The sequence below is a fragment of the Ambystoma mexicanum genome, chromosome 13, assembly GCF_040938575.1.
Source record: "Ambystoma mexicanum isolate Mex_15411 chromosome 13, UKY_AmexF1_1, whole genome shotgun sequence".
NCBI classification, from domain to species: Eukaryota; Metazoa; Chordata; class Amphibia; order Caudata; family Ambystomatidae; genus Ambystoma; species Ambystoma mexicanum.
Window position 1 is genome coordinate 445,351,755 of NC_090938.1, and position 24,723 is coordinate 445,376,477.

At 43.5% G+C, this 24,723-nt stretch overlaps 1 protein-coding gene across 1 annotated transcript in view; it reads left to right on the forward strand.

The window, feature by feature from the left end:
* Nucleotides 1-24,723, forward strand: part of LOC138521324 (mucin-13-like) — a 757,642-nt gene that overhangs the window by 247,940 nt on the left and 484,979 nt on the right. Inside the window, exon 3 of the mRNA XM_069634079.1 lies at nucleotides 2,672-2,752. Within this exon, the coding sequence (XP_069490180.1) occupies nucleotides 2,672-2,752 (81 nt within the window). The remainder of the gene's footprint in view (nucleotides 1-2,671; nucleotides 2,753-24,723) is intronic.

The window sequence follows — 24,723 nt, forward strand, 5'->3', positions numbered from 1 at the left end:
GCTGTTAAATAATTAACACTTGTAGTACCACCACATTTGTATAGATCCCTAAAATGCTCATCCCAAACCACCTCCATTATTGGGCTAGTTTGTGGAGTACACAGAGTCCTTTCAAGATCATTAATTAGATTCCAATATGTATTTGCGTTCCCCTCCCTCAAAGAGTTCAAAATAGCCTCACTATCATTTTGGAACATGGTGAGGCGATAAGTTTTGATTCAGTTCTTCGATTTCTGCTTTAGCCGTTTTATCAGAGTAAATTTTGCCTCCATTCCCCCATCCATGATTTTGATTATTTGTTTTGTCTCTTTTCTGATAATTCTCCTAATTTCTTGTATTTTGGGGTCTAATGTATGGATGTGATTCATTACTTGTTTACATCTCAACTTCCCTTTCCGAAATGTGGGCAATACAGTCATTATGTATTTGTTAAAAGACAGGGAGGTGTACTTTGACCTTTTTAGCTCTAGAGGGGAATACTCAAAATCATTTAAAATACACATGTTGAATATATAGACACTCTTCATTCCATCTCGATTGGTTACTCAGTTGGTTTATCCTAACATCAGGACTATAGATATCCACCAGATGAATACCCATATTCATTTCAAAGGTTGCCCAAAGTAATCCATAATCACTATAATCGGTAAGTAAGATTTCAGATTTCCTGTTTCTGATTATATATATCTTTTGAGACGAATATGCAATCTAAACAGGATGAGGTACTGTTGATAAACCAGGAATCTGCGTTTTGTCCTGTCCCCTCAGAGGTTGCACATAAGTGCAGCCCCCAGTCTACTTGATTGGAACACCTCTGCCCCTGGACTTTTTAACGTCTGGCTGCATTCGCCCTCTGGGCTCTGCACTCATCCTTTAGCATGGTAGGTTCTTCTGTTATTCCCCCTAGTAACTGATCACAATCCGATAATGGGAGTGTAGTACATTCCGCATTAAAATCCCCCCAACACCACCACCTGACTTTCAGGGCATGCCAAATACCATTCTTCTGGTTACTAGTGATTCCACCGACAGCCAAACCATCGACAACCATACCATAGACAAAAAAAAATCTAAAAAAACATCGAAAGCATTTTCTTAAAAAAATGTTTAATGGGGGGTTGCCCCCAACTCCCTTTTTTAAAACATTAAAATACATTTTTACTAAACTAAACCCTTTACCATTTAAAAAAATGCATTTGATGGGGGGTTTTCAATGCATTTTTTCAATGGTATGGTCTGTCGATGCTTTGCATTCGATGCAATGACCGGATACACATTCTTCTATCTTTTGATTCATCAATAGCAAGGTGTTTTCCAAATGCCCGTCGGCATTCCAGTATATGTTAAACAGCAACATTTGATTAAAGTGCTCTCCTCCGTCTATTTAATTTATATAATCTAAAACTGTTTTCAACAGTTGGAAAAATAAAGTGGGAGACACTGTGTACCCCTGAGGACGGCTGAGCTGTGTGTACTGGAGTCTGTGGTGCAAAAAAGAGAATAGGTAACAGCTATCAGGATGCACAGGGATAGAGAACAGGGCATAGCAAAGGTTGATGGCAGTAAAATAGGTAGCTGATGGTGAAATGTATGACAATATGGTTGCAGACTTTTTCGGGCAAAGGTGAGACCTGTCGGTCTTTAAAAAGGAAGGAACAGAACCAAGAAAAACATTGCAGAATGGTAGATATTTAGCAAATTAATAGTCACAAATGGGCTTAACATAACATTACATGCAGAATAGCATTGACAATCACTAGAATATGATATGATCTGATATGGCATTTATAACGCGCCTATACACAGTGTTTCAAGGAGCGACGAGCAAAGGAAGGGTGAATAGAGGGAAGACAGACACAACGATCTTACTAGGCCAAGTGACATTGAGATCGCGCAAGTGCATGGGAGGGGGGAAGGTGAAAGTGCGGGGGAGAGGGGAGGGGGCAGTGCAGTGCATATGATGAACAGTAAAATAAATAAGACAATAAATAAAAAGTGCGGCCAGCTGGTGGCAAGTGCAAGGGTAAGTGCGGACATCAGGTGACAAGTGATGTTAGGGGGCTGTAGAGCTGTAAGGATGGTAGGCTAACCAGCCGTCTTGTACGAACCTTGGCAAGAGATATTGTGATAGTCGAGGACTGGAAGACCCAGTCAGGAGCTGATGTGATCAAGGCTCCTACAATATTAGGAGCCTCTCATCGTTTCCCAGTAATGCATTATGGTTCAAATGTACAAGACATTGAAACAGATGTCTATAAAACAGCAGGTTTGTAGAATGAGGAAATGTTATGGGACCGAATTAAAGGGGATATCTTCCACTTTATAGGTTTGTTCACCACAGGCGGCCAATGATTGTTCATTGATTGAAGGTACATGGATTCGATACACTGTTCAGAATGCTCTGACCGAGTTTATCATGCTCAGTAATTATACAACTTTTGGCAGCAGTAATTATAATCATGCTATTTCAGGTAATGTGCATTTGTACTGTGCCAGTTTCCCGGCGCATAGACTTGTATAGCACACAGAACTGTAATGCTCTAAGAGGGTTGATGGTGGAATAAAAGCAGTGGATTCTGTTAAAATGCCCCGTTTGGTTGAGCCAGGGAGTCAGGTAAAATGTTGAAACGCGTGAATTGCAACATAAATATATTTTGATTTTCGTTCACAGATTCGAACCCCTGCAGGAGCATAGTGTGTGCCCCTATGAGCGTCTGCACGCCCTTTCGTACGGGTTACGTCTGTGTTACAGGTAATAGCTATTTACATTATTGTCTTTCACCTTTTAATTCTTTTTATTGTAGTATCGATTGAATTCTTGTAACGTTTCCCTATGGTAATATCGCTTAATTTTCTTCTTGGCACAAAGAGTTAGTGCCTCATTACAAGTTCGGCGGTGGCAGTAACCGAATTACCACCCTCTTTACCACACTGCTAAGTTCTGTGATTGGAGGAAAAACTGAGGATTTACCTCCAGCATTATCCTGACAGTAAAATCCCCACTTTTCCTCCAAAAATCTTTGGAATTACCACATCAGAATTACTGCTCGTGGCAATTCCACCAAAATCCCCATGGAGTCCTAGTGACTCCAAAAATTGTGAATTTCACTGCCCTACCATCACTTGTAAATCTGTGGTAATCCCACGGGACCAAGTGGTAATAACTGTAATTCATTTTGGCAGTAATTCAGCAGAATTACCACTGAATTACCGCAAAGCCAGTAATGAGACCCTTAGAACGGTAATGCTATGTTGCTTGCTTGCATGGAACGAGGAATCCTCTCCAAAAAATGTGCTTCTTGCAGCCTGCCAATTGGTAGGCTCTCTTGTGTGGATTTGACCAGTGTCGGTAATTAGTTGCCGAATTAAATGTACTGTGCTCAGCAGTGCAAATTAGGATTATTCTACCAAATTACTTTGTGTTATTTTGCTCCTGTTGTGTTCAATTGCATGTGGCAATATTGCACATGGTGGCAGTAAATTCCACTCATGTGCAATTGTGTTTCTTAAATGTGTAATCAACGTAAATATACGTTGACGGGATTAAATACACTTACCAACAGCCTGTCAAACTAGAAATTATATCGTGACTCCTATTGCTATGAATATATGTATATTGGCCTACGCCAAGCTGCTAACAAGCTACTTGTGAAGAAATTCGTGTTGCAAGGTCCTGACCCTAAAATCAATGTAAGCCGCCATTTTAGGTTCTCTCTCCCAGTAAAGTCACCCTGTGAGTCAAAATGGTGGACGATGTCAGAAGAGAACATGGCCGACATAACCTCTGTGTACAGCTAATATGTAACTTGCCTGCAGGCCACTTGTTAGGGTCATGAACTGAAACCTTGTCCTTTGCTGACCTGTGTGCAATGAATTACCTGTATCAACGAAACTGATCCATGAACATATATATTAACTAGAATATCGTTTGAATAACTGAATGGGAACGCCTGTTTAACTACATTGTATAAATTAAGTCCTGAGGCGTAATGTTAGGCCTAGAGCATACACGGTTACCATTTTTGCTTGTTGATGTGTAAACCAAAGATGAACTAGATACATATAGACAAACAAATTAGAAGTGAACCTGGCACGAACCCTAGCTCAGTAATATATTAGAGGAATAGTAACTCGCAGTAGGGCTGGACAGCGGGTTAAGAACTGTATAAAAGCCTGACTGTTCAAAGGTATTTTTGCACTCACTGAGCACACCTAACTACGCTGGAGTTCGCTGTGTTGTACTGAGGGCCGATAGCTATCTGATTTTGTTCTGTTCTTTTGGTAACTGGATTCAGTATAAAATAAAGTACTTTGTATGTTCCTTTGTAACCTGTGTTTGGTGTATTTCCTTTTGGGCTACCCGGCCTCATATTATTTCTCTGTTTTCACAGTTGGCGCCCGAATAAGGACCCTCAAGATTGATGCCGGATTGTTGAAGGTTGACGCACGCTATCGGACCGGGATCGGACGGGGTGACATAAGGTGCCCCACTGAACGAGACGCGACACCTCAGCAGCGCTGCACAACCCGATCCCTGGACGATTAGCTTGTGGTCCGAGACGGCATCTTGACGAGGGTCCATTTATTTTTGAGGTGGGCAGATTTGCCGAAATCACCAAACAGAAGGTAAAATTCATTAGGTAAGTTCTTTGAAATCCGATCGGACCTCCTTAGGATTGGTCAGGTGAGTCGTGACTCGATTCTTAATTTAATCCTGACAATTTGAATTTGGAGCATTGTATCCGCAGACATAATTATTGACCAGGTGACGCCAAGAATTTGAGATATGCCTGGGAAATTGTCTACCTGCTTTAGGGCATTATTCCGCAGCGATAGACAATCTTTGGAATTTAGCCATCCCGCACCACAGGAGGGGTCGCCGGCGTGTACTATGTACTGTAAGCATGGCATTGGAAGTATAGTATTTAATGATATTTGGCACAGACAAACCAGACATGCCTCCGAACTTCAGTGGCCAATCAATGGTAGTTTTGAGATCCCTCGTATTGAATATTTGGAGTCACTCTTGTTAAAGAAAAAGTCTAGACCTGCAGCATTTGATGTTTTGCAGAATTGGAAAAAAGAAGCGTTACAACAGCTTAAGAGTAGAGAGAAACATGTGCGCCGTCATAAAACGAACGCCGAAAAAGCGTTGTTATATGACCAGGATAAACAGTCTGAGTCGGTTAGAAATATGGATAGGGCTTTCTCACTCGGTATTCAGAAAATCTATCCTTCTAAAGATCTTCATGTTTCTGATGAGTTTATTGACAAATTGCTAAATGAACGAAGGCCTGGTGCCTCTGCACCACCTCCGTATGTTCCTCTTCCGCTGCTGTACCTTTTCCTGCTGTTATTCCTGCTCTTCCTGCTCAACCTGTTGTTCCTATTCCTCCGGTGTTGTCCCTCCACCTGCTCCTCCACCTCTTCCCATTGCACCGGTAATAGTATCTCCGTTGAATTTGCCTGCATCCCCACTCCCAAGTAGTCCTGTACCGCTTATAGTTGATCAGGGTGCGGGGTCGAGGGTTGTTACTCGTAATACTGTTCCTACAGAAAAGAAACAGGATTTGTTTGGATGGGCATTGTGTAGAGAGGGATGATCGATCTAATGTTTTTGCCACACTTTCTAATATGGATAATTTTCCTGAGAAAAATGTTTTCATTGAAGGTTTAGGGATTCATTTGTGTGTAATGTGGGGAAGATTAAATAATGTATATCTCCCACAAGGGTTAAGAGATTTAAACACTTAAGCATTTTCAAGAGACACTGTGAAGAAAATAAATGAGCATGTTGAGAGGATATTTGAGTATAGAAAGGAGTTGGAAAGGTTGAAGAATGAGGATGACGAAGAAGAAAATATGTATGTACAGAAACAATGTTTTCTGTGTCGTAAATCGATATCTGAGGAAGCACAAATTTGTACAAAAGATGCGATTAGATGAATCTCAGACTTGTCAATAACTCCAGTTGAGGTGTATGACACATACAGTCAATATACGCTAGAAATGCAGAGGAAAGTGATACAGGTAATGGTAGAGTACCTGCAGGATGAATGTGTAAAGAGAAAGATTAGTTGTCCCACAGAGTTACTGGGTATTTATAAGAGAGCTTTTTCACTTGACACTTCTTCGACTGCTTTAGCGCTCGACTTAGCTCTGTTGCTTAGTAAGCGTTCGGAGTTGCCTATATCTCAGTTGCCTATGAGAGAGGTACCTCCGACATTTGTCCCAAAAGTTGAGATTCCCGCTAATGTTGCAGCAGGTACACCTGCTGTGGACATTCCAGCACATTATGTATCGCAGTTTGTTCATGTCCCGTTTTCACGACAGGAAGTGAACACTATTAGACAATCTATTCCCGACATTAGGAAAAATCCAACAGAGTTCTATAAAGAAATAGAGTCCGTCTTGCAGTCCTCAGTATTCACCCTAGGCGATATTGATTTGTTATTTCCTGTACTCCTGCCCGTAGATTTGTGGAAACAAGTTAGGACTATAGATGATGTACCAGGATTGGGAGATACATGGGCTAACATAGTTAGGCTCGATGGGGAAAGGCCAGCTGGTGAGAGACTGCCTCAGGTGATACTAACTTTGCCTGACAGAATCATTGCGAAATTAAAAACTATAATTCCCGAAAAGAGAATTATTTGGGACAAGCTTACGGCCTGTGTCCAAGGAAAGTCTGAGGGTGCTACCGAGTTCTTTAATCGGTTCGAACAGGTATTCTCGGATTTCAGTGGACAGGACTTAGGCACAGAGTCTGGGAAAAGATTATTTGTGGACAAATTTGTGCGTGGATTGCTGCCTGACATCCAGTCACAAATGATGTCTTCTGAGAGCGTTTGGCAGGCGAAATCCCAATCAGAAGTACTCCACATGGCTCAGTACTACGAGAACCGTGTCAATAATGAAAAAGATAGAGCCGAGAAGAGAAAAGGTGATTTAAAGACTAAAGTATTGTTACAACAAATTGTTAGAGGCCCCAGAGGGGGTAGTTCGCAGATTAGAGGTCAGTATGTTCCACAAGGGAATATGCCCTTGAGTCCTGTGAACATTAACCAGTGTGCCTATTGTCGCCAGGAGGGTCATTGGCGTGCACAATGCCCCGTCCTTCAACAGGGGTCGAATAACACATTTGGAAATATGGGTAGACGATCCAGAGGTCGCCCGGGTGTAGGGGGCCCTGGTAGAGGTCAGTTTTCACAGGATCCTCAGCAACCTTTTTCACAGGATAATCAGACTTCGAGTGTGGATGCTAGGAACATATTTGATCATCCTTCTGCTGCATATCTATCTGAAGAGCTTCCTTTTGATGATATTCTGTTTCGTTAGGATTGCCCGAAGCAGGGTTTGGAACCTACACCTATAACCATTAATCAGAAAGGTCCCTACGTTGAAATGGTAGTGGGAAATAGGAAACATCAGTTTTTGATAGACACTGGAGCACAGAAGTGTTCCATCGATCTTTCTCGGGTTCCAAACATTCCACTGTCAGGGCAAACCAATGTTTCCGTAGGGTTTTCTGGCACACCAGTAGTTTGTCCGGTTTCTTTGCCGGTACTTATTTCTTTGGGTCCCTTTACGGACAACTGTCCATTTCTTTTGACTTCGAATTGTGGAGAGAATTTGTTGGGGTTGAATCTGTTGAAGGAATTAAATGCGGTAATTCATTGTTCTTCTGATGGAGTGCGTTTGACGATTTCACCACGGCAATTTTCTGTCTCTCAATTCCTGACTAGACCTTTGCCGCCAGAATTCATTGATGTACCAGAATGTTTATGGGCAATTGATGACAATGATGTCGGTGTTCTACAGATTGAGCCTGTTAAAATAGTCTTGAAACATGGAATTAAGCTGCCACGCATTCCACAGTATAAGATCTCAGTTGAGGGCGAGCGAGCTTTGAAATGCATTGTTTCCAATTTTGTGCATCGCGGGGTGATTGAGGAAATTGCAGGTAGTTTGTGCAATAGTCCGATTTTACCCGTGTACAAGAAAGGCGATAATGCAATTCCATTCCGTTTCATAATTGATTTGCGTGCCGTTAATAAAGTCGTCGCTCCGCAATTTCCAATTGTGCCTGATGTGACGACAATATTAACTATGATTCCAGCTACAGCTACTTACTTTAGTGTTGTGGACCTGAAGAATGCTTTCTTCAGTATTCCCATACACAAGGACAGTAGATATTTGTTTGCGTTCACCTTAGGGGGACGCTCGTTCACATTTACTCGTGCACCTCAAGGTTACACCGAGAGTCCTAGCATTTTAGTAGGGCTTTCAAAGAACAGCTTGATACTCTTGAATTACCCTCTACTTGTACGCTGCTTCAGTACGTTGACGACTTGCTTTTAGCTGCAGATTCTGAGAGCTCTTGTAAGGAGGGCACTGCATTCTTGCTTATCCATCTAGCAAAGCATGGTCACAAAGCTTCCCTTAAAAAGTGTCAATATTGTTGCCAGGAGGTCACCTATTTAGGCTATCTCCTGTCAAAGGAGGGAAGAAGATTGACACCTGAAAGAATAAAACACATTTATGGCATGTCTGTCCCAAATACACAGAAGGAAGTTAGAGCCTTGATAGGTATGGCTTCTTACTGCAGGTTATGGATCCCAAACTTCTCACTAGTGATAAAATCGATGTTGGCCTTGAAGAAGAAGGGCATTTCTTCGCCACTGCCATGGACCTCGGAACAGCAGCAATCGTTTGACTTGCTTAAGACTGCATTATGCTCTGCACCAGTTTTGGGCACACCAAACTATGAAAAGGCCTTTGTGTTGTTTGTGCATGAATGTGATGGATGTGCTTTGGCTGTATTAACTCAGGAACTTGGAGGGAAGAATAGGCCGTGCGGTTACTTTTCTTCCGCCCTTGATCCTGTAGCATGCGCTTTGCCAAGATGTTTGCGAGCTGTCGCTGCTGCGTCTGTTAAACAGAGTGAGGGAATGGTCCTAGGCCATGATCTAACCCTGATGGTGCCTCACTTTGTAGATGTTCTACTGAACAGAACTCAAACGCAACACCTCACTTCCGCACGGTTGACTAGATATGAATTGATCTTGTTTGCCCCTCACATTCAAATTAAGAGGTGTTGTGTTCTTAATCTGGCTGAACTCCTACCTTTCCCGCAAAATACTGTTTGCGGTGACGAAGAGTCACATGACTGTATGCTACTGAACAAGAAACAAAAAGGTAGAATTGATCTAAAGGATACTCCTCTGGTTAATCCACAAGGGGAGCTGTTTTGCGATGGCTCCTGTTTCAAACTTCCGGATGGTACATCCACAGCTGCTTATGCAATCACTACATTGAGCATGGTTGTGGAAACCAAGAGAATCACGCATAACTACGCGCAGGCCGCAGAGATTATAGCATTGATCCAAGCTTGTGAACTTTCCAAAGGGCTTACAGTAAATATATATACTGATATTCAGTATGACTTTGGGGTGGCTCACAACTTTGGGAGACTTTGGTCAGAAAGAGGGTTTTTAACTTCGCATGGCACCAAGATTCAACATGGCTCCCTGATAGTACAACTGCTCTCAGCGCTTGCGCTCCCTACTCAGTTAGCAGTTGTAAAATGTGCAGCACATCGAAAGATTGTAGATGATATTGGAAAAGGGAATGCTTTCGCTGATCAGATAGCTAGACAAACTGCCACTGATCTCTTTACGGAGATGTATGTTTCAAGGGAGTCTATAGATGCCTATGTAATGGATGAGGGTGTTGGGTCTGTACGGGATATCCAAGCCGATGCCACATTAGAAGAATCCAAGAGGTGGGCTGAGGGCTTGGGGAAACTCGATGATGATGGGTGTTGGCTGGACATGGTTGACGGAAAATGGCTACTTCCTGACGCTTACGTGATGATGATGGTCATCATGGCACACGGTCCTACGCATGTGTGTGCTCAGCAGATAACGAAAATGTTAGAGAAAATTTGGGTAAATGACAACATTTCGAGAATTGCTCAGCGTTATGTCCAAAACTGCATGATTTGCCTACAACATAATGTGGTAAAGGGGACAGCAACTCCAAGGGGAAGTTTTGGGCCACCCTCTGTCCCATTCGAAGTAATCCATTTTGATTTTATTGAAATGGAACAATGCAACAATCTAAAATATGTCCTTGTGGTCATTTGTGCCTTTAGTAAGTGGGTCGAGGCTTTCCCTGTCAAAGATGCTACAGCCATGACCACTGCAAAGACCATGTTAAAAGAATACTTCCCGCGGTTCGGTTTGCCGAGAGTTATCTGGTCAGACATTGGTCCACATTTTATCGCTGCTGTAATTCTTCAGATATGTGCAGCATTGCAAATTGACAAACAATTCCATTCGGCCAGACATGCTCAGAGCGGCGGACTAGTGGAAAGACACAATGGTATCATCAAGAACAAGCTCGCTAAGACGTGTGCCGGCACCAAGCTAAAATAGCCGGACGCCTTACCGATCGTGTTACTAGCCATGCGTACAACCCCTCAAACTAAGACTGGGCTCTCTCCATTTGAGGTGGTAATGGGGAGACCTGCTAATATCTGGAACCTTCCAAGATGTTGAACTTTAAAGAACGTTGAAAATGTATTACTTTCAGACTATTGTAGTCAGTTGACTAAAAAACCTGTATTTGGTTTATCACCAGGTGCGAGAAGCTTTTCCTGTACGATACGAGGGCCCGGGTCACAGCATACGGCCTGGGGAGTGGGTGCTCGTGAAGTCCTTCGAGCGCTCCACCTGCCTTGCACCTCGGTGGCTGGGCCCATTCCAAGTCCTGCTGGTCACCCAGACAGCGGTGCACGTCACAGGCCGGAAGCATTGGATCCACGCATCGCATGTCAAGAAACTTCCTCACCCAGTGCCACACGTTACAGAAGAAACAGAACCCCTCGCTAACGCTGCAACCAACGATCCTAAAGCAGTAAATAGCGTTGAGAGTGTTTCAGAGAATCTTTCCGAGCCCGTGGGGCTTGGGGAATCTGCCATTGTGTCTCCGCACTCTCCAAGAATTTTGCTCCCGGAAATTGCTGCTCCAACTTCACTTGCCTCTGATACGTTGCTTCCAACGGGAAGTGACGACACATTGTTTCCGGTTCAATCAGTACCAGGAACAGCAAGATACCAGCTACGTCCGAGAAAATAGACATACAGCACGGTTTTGCTGTGCATTTGATAGACATACGGCACGGTTCGGCTGTGCATTCAACGAAGGAAAGGATCATTGAGGGTTTGCTTTTGCCCAAATTTGAGAAAGGGGATTCTGTTGGCTAGGGTTGGGGAAGGACAAAGAAGTCGCGTGACCGGGAGGTCGACAGCAACGAACATTGGGGTTTCCATCCGAAGACTACAATGCCTGCTACAGCCACCGCTCGTATTGGACTTGTAAATGATCGGGTGACCAGCCAGGACAATGGACAGAAAACCTGGGCCGCAAAAACGTATTGCTGTGTTTTTATGATACTATTTGGTTTTATAATAGTCACTGTTTTAGGCTTTTGGTACTTTGAAGAAACTCATCCTTTAGAGTCTTTGCTGCCGACTGAAAATGTGCCCACTGTTCCTACACCTTTTGTACATTCGCACACTTTGTCTCCTAGAGATTTTCAGCATAGAAAAAAATATTATAATAATACTCTGCTACTTATCATGAACGCTACACATGCTATCCTTAATAGATCCAACTGTTGGGTCTGCTCACATTTACCGCAACATGGGGATAAGGGGCTAGGTTGGTATATTCACCCTTTACCATTGGCAACTGCTTGTTATGCTTCTCTCAGAGCACTGTTCTTTGGCCGTTGGAACGATAGCATCTCGGGGAACTTTGATGGCACTAATTTGAATAGTTTTGGGAAACGTGTTTTGACTCCCCTGGGATGCTCACTTTTCGCAAATAGGAGTAAGCTCAACATTGCTTCTATTAGGCCTTCTGATAGACTGTCTCGTCCTTTCCAATCTTTGATTTCCTTTAAAATGGCTCCGATAGGCAATAAGGACGCCATGCCTCCTTCCTACACTGTTAACCATAGCCCCGATTCAGTTTCTTTCTGCATACAGACGAATGGCACTCGGTCAATGGGAGATTTTAAAGGTTGTGCCAACGTTGCAAATTTGACTGGGGAAGACAGACCTTTGTATGTAGGCGAATCTGTCTATTTCGTTTGCGGTAATGTAGCATTTCCATGGTTGCCCAGGGACTGGCAGGGACGAGAATGGTGACCCTCCAGCACAAATCTTGGGAGATATAGCAAAATCAGTTGTGCCATTTTGGGGCCAGATAGCGAATTCTGAAGATATCAGGAGACTAGCGAGAGTACTGGAAAGAACCATCAACCGGACCACAGATATACTCTATAACATGACATTAGAGCAGAAAGCGATAAGATTAGTAGCACTTCAGAACCGGATGGCATTAGATGTCATTCTGGCTGAACGTGGTGGAGTATGTAAATTAGTGGGGTCCGCTTGTTGTGTTTTTGTGCCAGATTCCTCCCCAACTATTTTCAAGGCAATACAGAATCTGCACCTCCTTAGTTCAGAAGTGCATGTTCACGAGGGAAACTGGGATCTTAGCGCTTGGTTCTGGACTTCTTGCGATCTTGGGGTTGGAAAGTGCTTTCAGTCTTGCTGATCATTTTGGTAATTCTGCTATTTGTCTGTTGTTGTATCCAATGTCTACCTAGTATATGTTCGATGCTAGGGGGAAGTTGCGCTCAGGCGATAGGTACAATAGGACATAAAGTGTATGCCCCGGATAAAACCTCTAAGGAGTATGTACTAAAAGAGATCCTAGTAAAAGATCTGATGGCTATAGATATTTCTGGCAGCGATTCAGGGTGTATGGACGATGACGCATGGAGTTATTTGCAAGGAGATCAGAAGTAGTTTAGCACTTGGCATAGGCCAAACGGAGGGTTTGTCAAACTAGAAATTATATCGTGCCTCCTATTGCTATGAATATATGTATATTGGCCTACGCCAAGCTGCTAACAAGCTACTTGTGAAGAAATTCGTGTTGCAAGGTCCTGACCCTAAAATCAATGTAAGCCGCCATTTTAGGTTCTCTCTCCCAGTAAAGTCACCCTGTGAGTCAAAATGGTGGACGATGTCATTCAGAAAAGAACATGGCCGACATAACCTCTGTGTACAGCTTATATGTAACTTGCCTGCAGGCCACTTGTTAGGGTCATGAACTGAGACCTTGTCCTTTGCTGACCTGGGTGTAATGGATTACCTGTATCAACGAAACTGATCCATGAACATATATATTAACTAGAATGTCGTTTGAATAACTGAATGGGAACGCCTGTTTAACTACATTGTATAAATTAAGTCCTGCGGCGTAATGTTAGGCCTAGAGCATACACGGTTACCATTTTTGCTTGTTGATGTGTAAACCAAAGATGAACTAGATACACATAGACAAACAAATTAGAAGTGAACCTGGCACGATCCCTAGATCAGTAATATATTAGAGGAATATTAACCCGCAGTAGGGCTGGACCGCGGGTTAAGAACTGTATATAAGCCTGACTGTTCCAAGGTATTTTTGCACTCACTGAGCACACCGAACCACGCTGGAGTTCGCTGTGTTGTACTGAGGGCCGATAGCTATCTGATTTTGTTCTGTTCTTTTGGTAACTGGATTCAGTATAAAATAAAGTACTTTGTATGTTCCTTTGTAACCTGTGTTTGGTGTATTTCCTTTTGGGCTACCCGGCCTCATATTATTTCTCTGTTTTCACAGGCCTACTGGCTGAAAACACACTTCCCTAGTCCATCCAGGTGAAATACAAACTTGACAAAACTGTATTCCATTATTCAGCCAAGCTCCATTAATTCAAGTGAAATAGACACTTGCCATAACTGTATGAAATTATTCAATCAAGCTGACTTAAAAACATTACTGTTGCATGCTAAAAAAAATAAAGTTACAAACAAGATATCTGGCAGTAACAGGAGAGGGAAAAGAGAAGGCATGGCAAGATGGTAAGTAGACAGAGGAGAGACAGTGCAAGATGAATGTATGTCCCCCAGATGTAAAAAACGAAAACTCACCCTTCAGCCAATAAGAGACGATGATGTGTCCAACAGTCCACAAACCGCATGTGTGAGGAAGAGAAGGTGGGTGGTGTGGAAATGGATGGGTGGGGGCGTTAGTGAGGTAAACAGTGGGCGTATTGTGGCCTTCACCACAATCCCATTTTCTGAAGAGGCCGTGTAATTACATGTAATGAAGACTGTGGGGGGTGGGGTCGCATGAATGAAACAGATGAATGCCTTAGCATGATTGAAAACACTGTGCATGTCGTAGAAGAATCTGTCTCATTTCTCTGCGAAGATCTGGATGCTGTAAGAGTGAAAAACGATGACCTTGAAAATCTCTCAAGGGGGAACTGTATCCGTACTCCAGGACTGTCTGAATGAACACAAACGGCCCCCTGCAACTAGCCCTGGACAAGCATATAGGTGCAAGCCCTGCCCCTGCACTGCCAACGAGACTGATCACTGTATGTAATGATCTTGAGGGGGAACTTAAGTTAGAAGTAGACTTGAACATGGAAGCCTAATTTCCCCTATTAAAGGAAAACGTTCACAGTTTTTATTTATTTATTTAATATTTATAATGCGCCGGTAGCTCGCAAGCCTCGGGGCGCAGATACAAGGACACAAAAACAGACAAACAGTGACTAGACAAGGAAGACGGGACGACCATATACATTTACTCTGAACTAGGCATAGGCTGGGGATGTAATTTATTTGACAATGTGGGTTTTCACCAGTTTGCGGAAACGGATGTAGTTGGTTTCCAGTCTTAAGTGGTCTGGAAGATTGTTCCAAAGACTGGCTGCGAGGGTCGGAAAGGATCTGCCTAAGCCACTTTTAAGTTTGTGTGGGGCCACTGAGATTTTACCAAGTTGGCACGATCTCAATGTTCTACTTGGAACATATGGTTTAATCCTGGTTTTTAGGTAGGCCGGAGCTTTTCCGTAGATACATCTGTGAGCGATGGTTAAGGTCTTGAAATGCACCCTATCTTCGATTTTCAGCCAATGAAGCTCCCTTCTGGAGTTGCTGATGTGCTCTGATCTAGTTTTGTGCTTGACAATTCTTACCGCATTGTTCTGAACAACTTGGTAGCTTTGCAGACACTGCTTAGAGGCACCCAGGATTAGAGCGTTGCTATAGTCAAGGAGCGACATGATGGTAGCTCTAGCTATAGTCGCGCAGTTGTCCTCTGTTATGAAGGGTCTGATAGCTTTTATTAGTCTGAGGTGGTAAGCACAGTTTTTTTTGATGTACTGTACTTGGGCATCCACCCCAAGAGATGCTTCTAGCATCATACCAAGGGTTTTGACCTTACCCAGGACCGGTATGGGTGTATCTTTAATCTGGAAGGACGTGTAGGAGGAAGATAGTTTTGCTCGGGTTGAAGATGAGCCGATATCATGGGCTCTGTTTTTTTCCCGTTGAGGCACATCCAATTGGAGTCCATCCGTTGCTCCACGTTGTTGTAGATCATGGTAAATTGCTCACTATCTTTCTGATAGTTGCCACTTAATTCAAACACCAGCTGCGTGTCGTCAGCGTAGTTTGTAAAATAGGTGTTGATATGATCAAGGACAAGGCATAGGTACCTCAGATAGAGATTGAATAACAGTGGTGACATGCTAGCCCCTTGGGGGACTCCACAGAGGATTTCCTTTTCCAAAGAGAACTTGTCCCCCCCAGTGCACCCTAGATATCCTATTTCTTAGGAAATACATTATCCAGCCGATGGCTTCATCAGAGCAGTTGGTGGTCTGTTTTAGTGCATTCTGGCGTAGGTTATGGTCGAGGAGGTCAAACGCTGCGCTGAGGTCAAGGAGAATGAGGAGACCTGTCCTACCCTTGTCAATAATGCTGAGCATTTTGGTCTGTAGGTCTAGCATGGCGGTCTCAGTACTGTGCGCAGGGCGGAAGCCCGACTGTTGTGGGTGAAGGGAGTTCGAAGACTCCACATGTGCCTGGTGCTGCATGGTGGCGATCTTATCCATGATTTTAAGGATAAAGTTGCAGTTGGTTATAGGTCTGAGGTTATTCGGATCTTGTTGGTCGAGATTGGGTTTCTTAACCAGAGGAGTCACTGTGACCTTTTTGATGGCATTGGGGACTTTCTGATCATTGATGATCATTGATGATCTTTATTAATATAGGGGCGAATATGTCAGTGTTGTCCAGTATTATTTTGGGTGGGATGATATTCTCTGAACATGTCGTAGGTTTCATGGAGGCAAGTACCTTAGTCATTTCACTGCTGGTAATTTCTGTGAACTTGAAAGTTTCGATATATGATGTTGCGGTCTCATCTGGCAGAGTGACTGTAGTTTTTTTGTTGGTCAGGGAGTTTGTGATAGAGTCCCTAGCTTTGGAGATTTTTTTGAAGAAGGTGATCTGGGTTGCATCGCATTCTTCTTGTGAGGGTAGGAAAGGAGGGGTGATGGCTCTGGGTTTTTCTATAGATTTTAGAATGTTGAACAGTTTGCTGGTGGAATTAGCGGCTGTAGAAATCTGTTCATTATAGAAGTTTTTCTTAGCCTCAGTTATCATGTGTTTATATTTTACTTCACTTTCCTTCCATAGGGCTTTATTGGCAGGTGAGGGGTTTTTTTTGCCAAACATTTTCTCTGATTCGTTTGTCCCTTTTTTGTTCTGCTAGTTCTTTGGAGAACCATTGTTGTTTTTTTTTGAGTGGGTCTAGTTGACTTGGTCTGAAGGGGCGCCACTTGATCCGTAGGTTTTTCGAGATGGCTAAATAAAATTGATAGTAAAGTTTCACAAGAGCCGTTCTCAGCCTGGTTATTTTCAACCTTAGCCAGGCATTGTATGAGATGGTTCCTATCAATGTTTTTGTAGTTTCGGTATGTCGAAAGGATGGGGAAGTTGGGGTTTTAGTTTGGGAAGTGGCAGGATGATTTGGAAGGATATGCTGTGGTGATCTGACCAAATGCAAAGTTCCGTCTTGAACTCTCGGGTTTCGAGGGAGACGACCCAGTCAAGAAGATGACTGCTGTCCATTGTGGCTCTTGGTTATTGATCTTAGAATCAATGTTGTTTAGGGATCTTTGTAGTTTGCCGGCTTCTTTATCCTTAGTATCGCAATACCATCGATTGAAGTCACCCATAATTAGTGTGGCTGTGTTGGGTCCTTTGAGCATGTTTAGCTGGTGTGTTATTTCATCGTTAAAGTCTGGGGTAGACGTAGGGGGCCTGTAAAGAACGATCAGGTTTAGGCAGCTGTTAGCCATATGGGTATGCTTGAGGTGCATGATTTCACAGCCCGTACATGCTATGCTGCTGGGGAACATGTGAATGGAGTCTCTTGCAATAACTGCAACACCACCCCCCTGACCCTCTTCTCTGTTAGAGTAGAAGATGGAGTAACCTTCCGGAACTGCGGTGTCGCAGGTAGGGCCGATGGGGTCCTTAAGCCAGGTTTCGGTTATACAAAAGATGTCTATTTGTTCATCAACAATTCTGTCGTGAACACATTGTGCGTGTTTATTAAGAGAGCGAGTGTTAAGTAGGCATAGTTTTAGGTTGAGTTTAATTGTGGAGTGATGCTCGGGACTGTTGCGAGGGGGAGCGATCAGTTTCTCTTTGTTAGGGGGCCTTTTGGTAGCGAGTTTTTCCCTAGTTGGGGACATATCCTGGCTAGTGCGGTCTAGGACTGTGTCCACAGCTTTTTTATTCAATGTGTGCGTGCTTATTGAGATCAAACGTAAGCTTATCAATAGGGAGCAGCCCCATCATTACCTGTGAGGATGTTACTGCGGTCTGTAAAGAATCGAGCAGCAGTTTCTGCCCTGGACGCCGTGGCCGGCGAGGACTGGTGCAGACCGGCTTGCCCCTGAAAGCGCCGGTGCTAAAAGCGCCTGATGTATCAGGAAATAGGCGGCAAGTGCTCCTGGGAACTGTAGTTCCTAATGGTAATGCAGAAAGTAGACCACGAGATATCATGTATGCACTGCAGGGTCATGGCCCAAACATATGTGGCGAGTGACCGCCCTGGAGACTTTGGTCACAGACTAGGCAATAAGAGACAAAAGGGAGGCCATTTTGAAATTGAAGATTCGGAAGGTACCCTTTGTAATGCTGACATGGACAGAAGGTACCCTTTGCAATGCTGACATGGACATTACCAAGATCATTTGTTCTTACTATGGGTATTTAAACTCTTCTAAACACAGTCCCTCAACCCTGGAGAGTCATGCTTATTTAGACTGTGCCAACCTGGTTTGGCAATGAAGATCCCCATTGGGACCTTTTAGGTGCCCCCCCAAAGAAGCTGAAATTGCTATAGCCCTCTGGGATGTTGCTTCAAGTAATGCTCTTTAAAGGATTGTAGTTTAATGTTTCTAAAATATATTGATCTCCTTGTTCCTAAACTCAAATGTCAGTGTTAGTGGACCATCCTGGAGGGGAAGCACCACGATCGACAAGTGAGACTTTGATAACAGTACTCCCAAAACCAGGATAAGAAAGAATGAAGTGTCTATCTTACATACATCTTTCTCTCTTTAATATAGATAAGATCCTGACTATTCTTCTGGGGAATCATTCACTCCCTCTTCTGTTGCAGATGCTTTGGCCAGATCTATCTGGTTTTTTACCAGCGAGGTATACACAGAACAATCTTCCGTGTTTCTTCGACACTGTTCCCCTCCAGATCCCCAAATCCCAGCAGTTGCTATTCTGGTAGATGCTGAAAAAGCATTTGATTCAGTTGAATGGTCATTTGTGTTTACTGTTGTGAGAATGATCGGGGTTATCAAGGGTTTTTTGTTTCCCAGGTACGATTTCGGCATCAAGATCTAGCCACTAGGGTACTGAAGAATGGCGTAATTTACTCTCCACACGTTATAACCCATGGCACTGGGCAGGGTTGCCTCCTGTCCCCTCTTATCCGGATTACTGATCCCTTGGATTGTGCACCTCGCAAAACACATGCTGGGGGTTAGTTTTATAGTCAAAATGTCCTGAATTTCCGTACACATAGAAGCTCCTAATTCATGCGTGCTTCCCTGACACCAATCTAGACCTCATAGTACAGTCAATGAAAGACTTTGGTGACTTGCCAGGGTTGCGCATAAATTGAAGTATATCAAAACTGTATCCACTTACCTCCTCCACAGCACATACTGGTGTGGAGATGGGATTTAAATGGGGTGCTAATTCCGTGCGCTAGACTAGAGAGTCGAGACAGTTCGACTCTTTAACAGACCAACTATGCCCCCTTGTCACTAGATGAATGAATGCCCCCTTGTTCCTAGACACTGCACATAAAGTGGAGCAGGGGATTCAATTACCACTATGGCTTCTTGACAGAATGTCTTGGACAAAGATGGGGATTCTTCAACAGTTTCTGCGTCTCTTCGTGAACGTCGCATTGAATCTATTGGTCTTTTCTTCGACCTTGTATTCCCATCTCCTATGCTTGATATGGGCTGGATGTCTTTGCTGTCTTAAGTGGGAAACAGCAACCCTCCCAGTAGAGAGCGGAGGTTTAGGCATGCCAGACAGAAGTATACTACCGCATAGCTCAACCCCACCATGTCGTATGATGGGGTAACCCTTCAGCAGGCTTCAGCGTGTGAAGAATGAGAAGATAGCTTTCAGCATCTGTATTTTTAAGCACGCCTAGACGCCATAGAGAGAATTTGGATCCTGTGATTTACAGTTTGGTCCTGCACCAAACTTAATGCAGGGTTTCACCAACCGCAGACAAACAGCACTAGCTTTTGGCTTGACAGGAGTCCTGGGTTACCTTTCACTTATGAGACCTCTAGTGAGAGAATTGAAAATACTAGGGCTTGTGACGCTGGACAATGTGCATGGAAATGGTAAGCTTCTCAGTAAGCCTCATTTTCGAAGAATTGAGAGGCACAGCAGGCAGCCTCTCTATATATTCACTGAATGGCGTGATGGCTTCTCGCGTCCTCTCTTTCCCTACATCTGCAGAAAATAACATGCATCACTCAAACACCAAGCACGCACAATGCTATTCCCACGATGTATACTTCAGCGCCTCGATGCCACAGGGCTGTTGCACGCTTTATAAATGTTAATAAATATATATATATATATATATATATATATATATATATATATATATATATATATATATATATATATATATATATATATATATATAGGTTTGCTATGTATTGGCAGACCCAACCTTAAACATTTAAAAGCATGCGCGAGGAAGCTCTGGGAATGGTATGGAGGATGTGGGGGCTGAGAACTATATCCAATCAAATCGTATTTTGATAATAGGAAACACCACCTTTTATATTTATTTAAAGTTCCTCCATCAAATGTAATGTGCACCTTCACACATTTACAAATGTGGCCTTAAGGCCAGTGTCGCACGCCCAAGATATAAAAGAGAGGCTGCAAACCTCCCGCACTTGATTGTTGGCACATGATTATTGGCACAAGGTGACCAAGAAATGAACCACAAAACTAAAGAGGCCATTGCTTCTGATCCCCCTTTATGCTTATTGAGACCCACATGCATTCTGCCATGCCTGCTACGTCACTTCCTAGCCCTGGCATAATACATTGCACGCACACATGTGTCCCTGCGTTGGATATATCCTTTCTTTCCCATGCTATGTTAAGATTGGTTATTTATAACGCGCTTAATACCCAGAGGTTTCTAAGCGCGCTGACTCTGGGATCGAACCGGTTTTGCTCTTTGTCGTCTTATTTCTAAGGTGAGCACGTTGCCCCTGAGCTATCCTCCCGAGAGATAAGGCCTGGTTTATGGAATTTGTCTGCGCCAGTGAGTATTAAGACACATAAGTTATGTTATTCTATGTTATTAGATATTTGTATAGCGCCTACTGTAATGGCCTCGAAACGTTTCTGGGGTGAATGCCCCTTTGACAGACTGTAGACTAAACAAACATCACAATTAAGGAGCCTTACATTGCAGGTGAATAGTATTTAGAATGTAGGCGCATGGTCTTTTATTAGCAGAGATGACTAACTTAGAGACATTGTACTCGCCATGCAGTGTGGCGTTTCATGTGCAGAGTGATTTGCTACGCAAGTGACTATGTGTCAGCTGGGCGTCATGTGCAGATTGGATTTCTACGCCAGTGACTATGTGCCAGCTGGGCGTCATGTGCAGAGTGGATTGCTACGCCAGTGACTATGTGCCAGCTGGGCGTCATGTGCAGAGTGGATTGCTACGCCAGTGACTATGTGTCAGCTGGGCGTCATGTGCAGAGTGGATTTCTACGCCAGTGACTGTCAGCTGGGCGTCATGTGCAGAGTGGATTTCTACGCCAGTGACTATGTGCCAGCTGGGCGTCATGTGCAGAGTGGATTGCTACGCCAGTGACTATGTGCCAGCTGGGCATCATATGCAGTGTGGATTGCTACGCCAGTGACTATATGCGAGCTGGGCGTCATGTGCAGAGTGGAGTGGATTACTACACCAGTGACTATGTGCCAGCTGGGCGTCATGTGCAGAGTGGATTGCTACGCCAGTGACTATGTGCCAGCTGGGCGTCATGTGAAGAGTGGATTACTACGGCAGTGACTATGTGCCAGCTGGGCGTCATGTGCAGAGTGGATTGCTACGCCAGTGACTATATGCCAGCTGGGCGTCATGTGCAGTGTGGATTGCTACGCCAGTGACTATGTGCCAGCTGGGCGTCATGTGAAGAGTGGATTACTACGGCAGTGACTATGTGCCAGCTGGGCGTCATGTGCAGAGTGGATTGCTACGCCAGTGACTATGTGCCAGCTGGGTGAAATATTTCTGTAGGAATCAGCCGTAGTCTCTTGGTTGGAACACTAACGGGAAAGCGTCTTTCAACCCGAAGCACAGCTGCCTAGAGTCGAGGTCTCTGCTATATTTTACACACAGAACACATGCACACTGAATAACATTGCGTCACATGCTTATTACGTGCCCATTTGTCAGATATGCAATGCATGCCCACTGTTGATGCAGGCGAAATGTTTTATATCGGATACAAATATAGTGTTGCGCTGTTGAATGAAATGACAAAAAACATCTCTAGCATTACTAGTAGTACATAGCAACCTAATGCATATGGTGAGTTATCTCCTAAGAGTTGTCGACACACATGTATTTGGCCAGTTTTCATGCATTATTTAGCTTCCTTTGCCAATGATGATGCTAATGTGGACTTACCATCTTCTAATACTGTCTTCACACATTGATTTGATGTCCTACATATGTTAACAATGTAACAGTGAATTCTTCAGATAAAGTCTTACTGTGTATAGGCTGCTATTCCTCTCCGACATTCATATGTCAAGATCTTGCTCTTCAAGAACTGAATATTGTCCTATGCTAACAGTGGAGTAACTTTGCTGAAAATGTTGGGGGGAGACATGGCATCTAAATGAAAGTGGCCCCTGCGAAATGAGTGGGACAAAATGGTGTGCCACAAATGTTGGGGGGACAAACACCCTTGTCCCCCCCCCTAAAATTACACCCATGCATGCTAACATTTTCAATGCAAAGAACTATAACAAATGAAGAAGATGATGGGGCGATGCAGTGATGTGGATCAGTGTAGAGTGGTGTGGGATGGGGAAGAAACATGCAGAGCATAAAAGAGGAGTGTAGGTGAAAGGGGAATGAGAGGCAATTATAGGAAAGGAAATTGTGGGCACACCGGTTACCTCCCAAACAAGCATTGGTGAAGCTGTGTAGCCATGAGATACTCATGTGTCAGGCACTACCATAATGGTAATAACTGCAGTACCTGGCCATAAGATGGAAATAGCTGGACAATGGTATGAGTACCTGAGCATATGACATCAGAACCTGGCAAATGCCTGTCTAATACCTATAAACAAGCCAACATTGTTGGCTTCCCCAGTGCTTGTTTTTAACAGGACTTTAGTGCTTTTAAATCAAGTGGTTGAAGGCACACTTGATCAGGACATTTCTATGACACCAATGGTACATTTGCAGTTGCAATTCGATATTAACTCTTAGACGACTGCTTAAAAATAACAAATACTCATCTTTACAGAACAGAGATTGATATTACTGCTTGGTAAAGCTAGCTCAAAGAGATGCCAGGCAGAGTTGCTTTGGGCGAGGAAGGGCGGATCGTGGGTTAGAATATCTGTTGGGGTAAAATTGGCCACGAGCATTCAATTGGTGGGTAGGTTTTATTTATTTATTTATTTATATCGCGCCGATGGCCCGCAGGCATCAGGGCGCTTACGATAAGACAAGGACAAGATATGGAAGACAAACAGTGATTACAGGACAGTTACATATACCAGTAGAAATGTAGCGGATTAAGAGATAGCGGGAATTACATCATGATAGTTTTAGTTTTATTTATTTTATATCCAACCAAAACTCACTAGTTGCGTGCCCTCCTCACATCTTGTTGCCCCTACCCGGTATCTATTACAATACAATAGTTTCAGCATATAGGTGGTGCTTAAGCCAACTAATAGCAAAAACTAAAAAGGAGCATCAACTAAAACAACATCAGTCAGGAAATTTTGGCTGCAAAATATTCCTGATATAAAATGTGAAAGTGGACCAGAAATACTCAGACTTGAATTATCCTTCAATAGATCCATTGGCAAATGCCATCAGTTACAAACCCCAAGATCCCATATCGACTACACCTAAAAAAAAAAAGGGAGGAGAAAGTAAAGGGGATGGAAATCGCATTGTTAATGGCAGTCGGATGGGTAACACATTTATTTTGTTCAGATTTGGAGCCAGTGATAGAGAAGAAGCAGGAGTGCATCTGGAAGGTGAGGCTGGGAAGACGGTACACAAGATATAAGTGGAGGGAGGAGTTGAAAGTGGGGACATTAAAGAACAATTGAGATTCATGTGTAAATAGCTGGTAAGGGAATCCAAGGTATTAACATATACAAAGTTGAGACAAAAGCAGAGTAAGCAGTGATTCCCAGGGATTCCTAATGAAAAGAAGCCAATTGAGAGGTGGAAAACAAGGTGAGAGATATGAGTGCAAGCAGCAAAGAGCAGAACTGCACTACTTGACTCAAGACATTTCTCTGTTGGATCACGCCTTGCATCTGCATTCACAGAAGTAAGAGTGGCAAGGCCTTATGGTCAAGTAAAAAGAGCAGACACTTGGTTGGGAGGAGAGATCATGTTTGTTTTGTGAGTTTGAAGGAGCTGCCAAGATTTTGGGACGGTGGGACAAAGAATGGCAGGTGCAGTGTAGATGTGCAGAGGTTGTCAAAGTCCTGTTTAAAAAGAGTGAGTTATGAAGGCTTCTGTGAGAAAGAGGGACTTGTTCAGTAGTAAAGGCATAAAAAGATGTCGAGAAGGGGTGGTGTGAAATTGCAAAAGGAAACAAAGCCAAGGGAGCAAAATGGAAGGAATAAGGATGAGACACAAGGCAGTGACGTCGAAGGAAGAGGCAGAATGAAAGGAAGAAAATAGGTAGCATCATGTTTATGGGAATGAAACCAGGAGGGTGGCAGAGCAGAGTGGAAATAGTGAAACCTTCAGGACAAGAAAAAGCAGAGTTGAAGCAAAGTGTGCAGAACTGGAGGCGGTCCAGGGAGAACAGTGTGTCATTAGTTGAAGAGAAGAGAATGAAGATTCGGTCAGTGGATCCAATAAAATGTTTACTATCTGCATGAGCAATATACCAGTGTAATAGACAATTTGCACCTCCACCTGTTA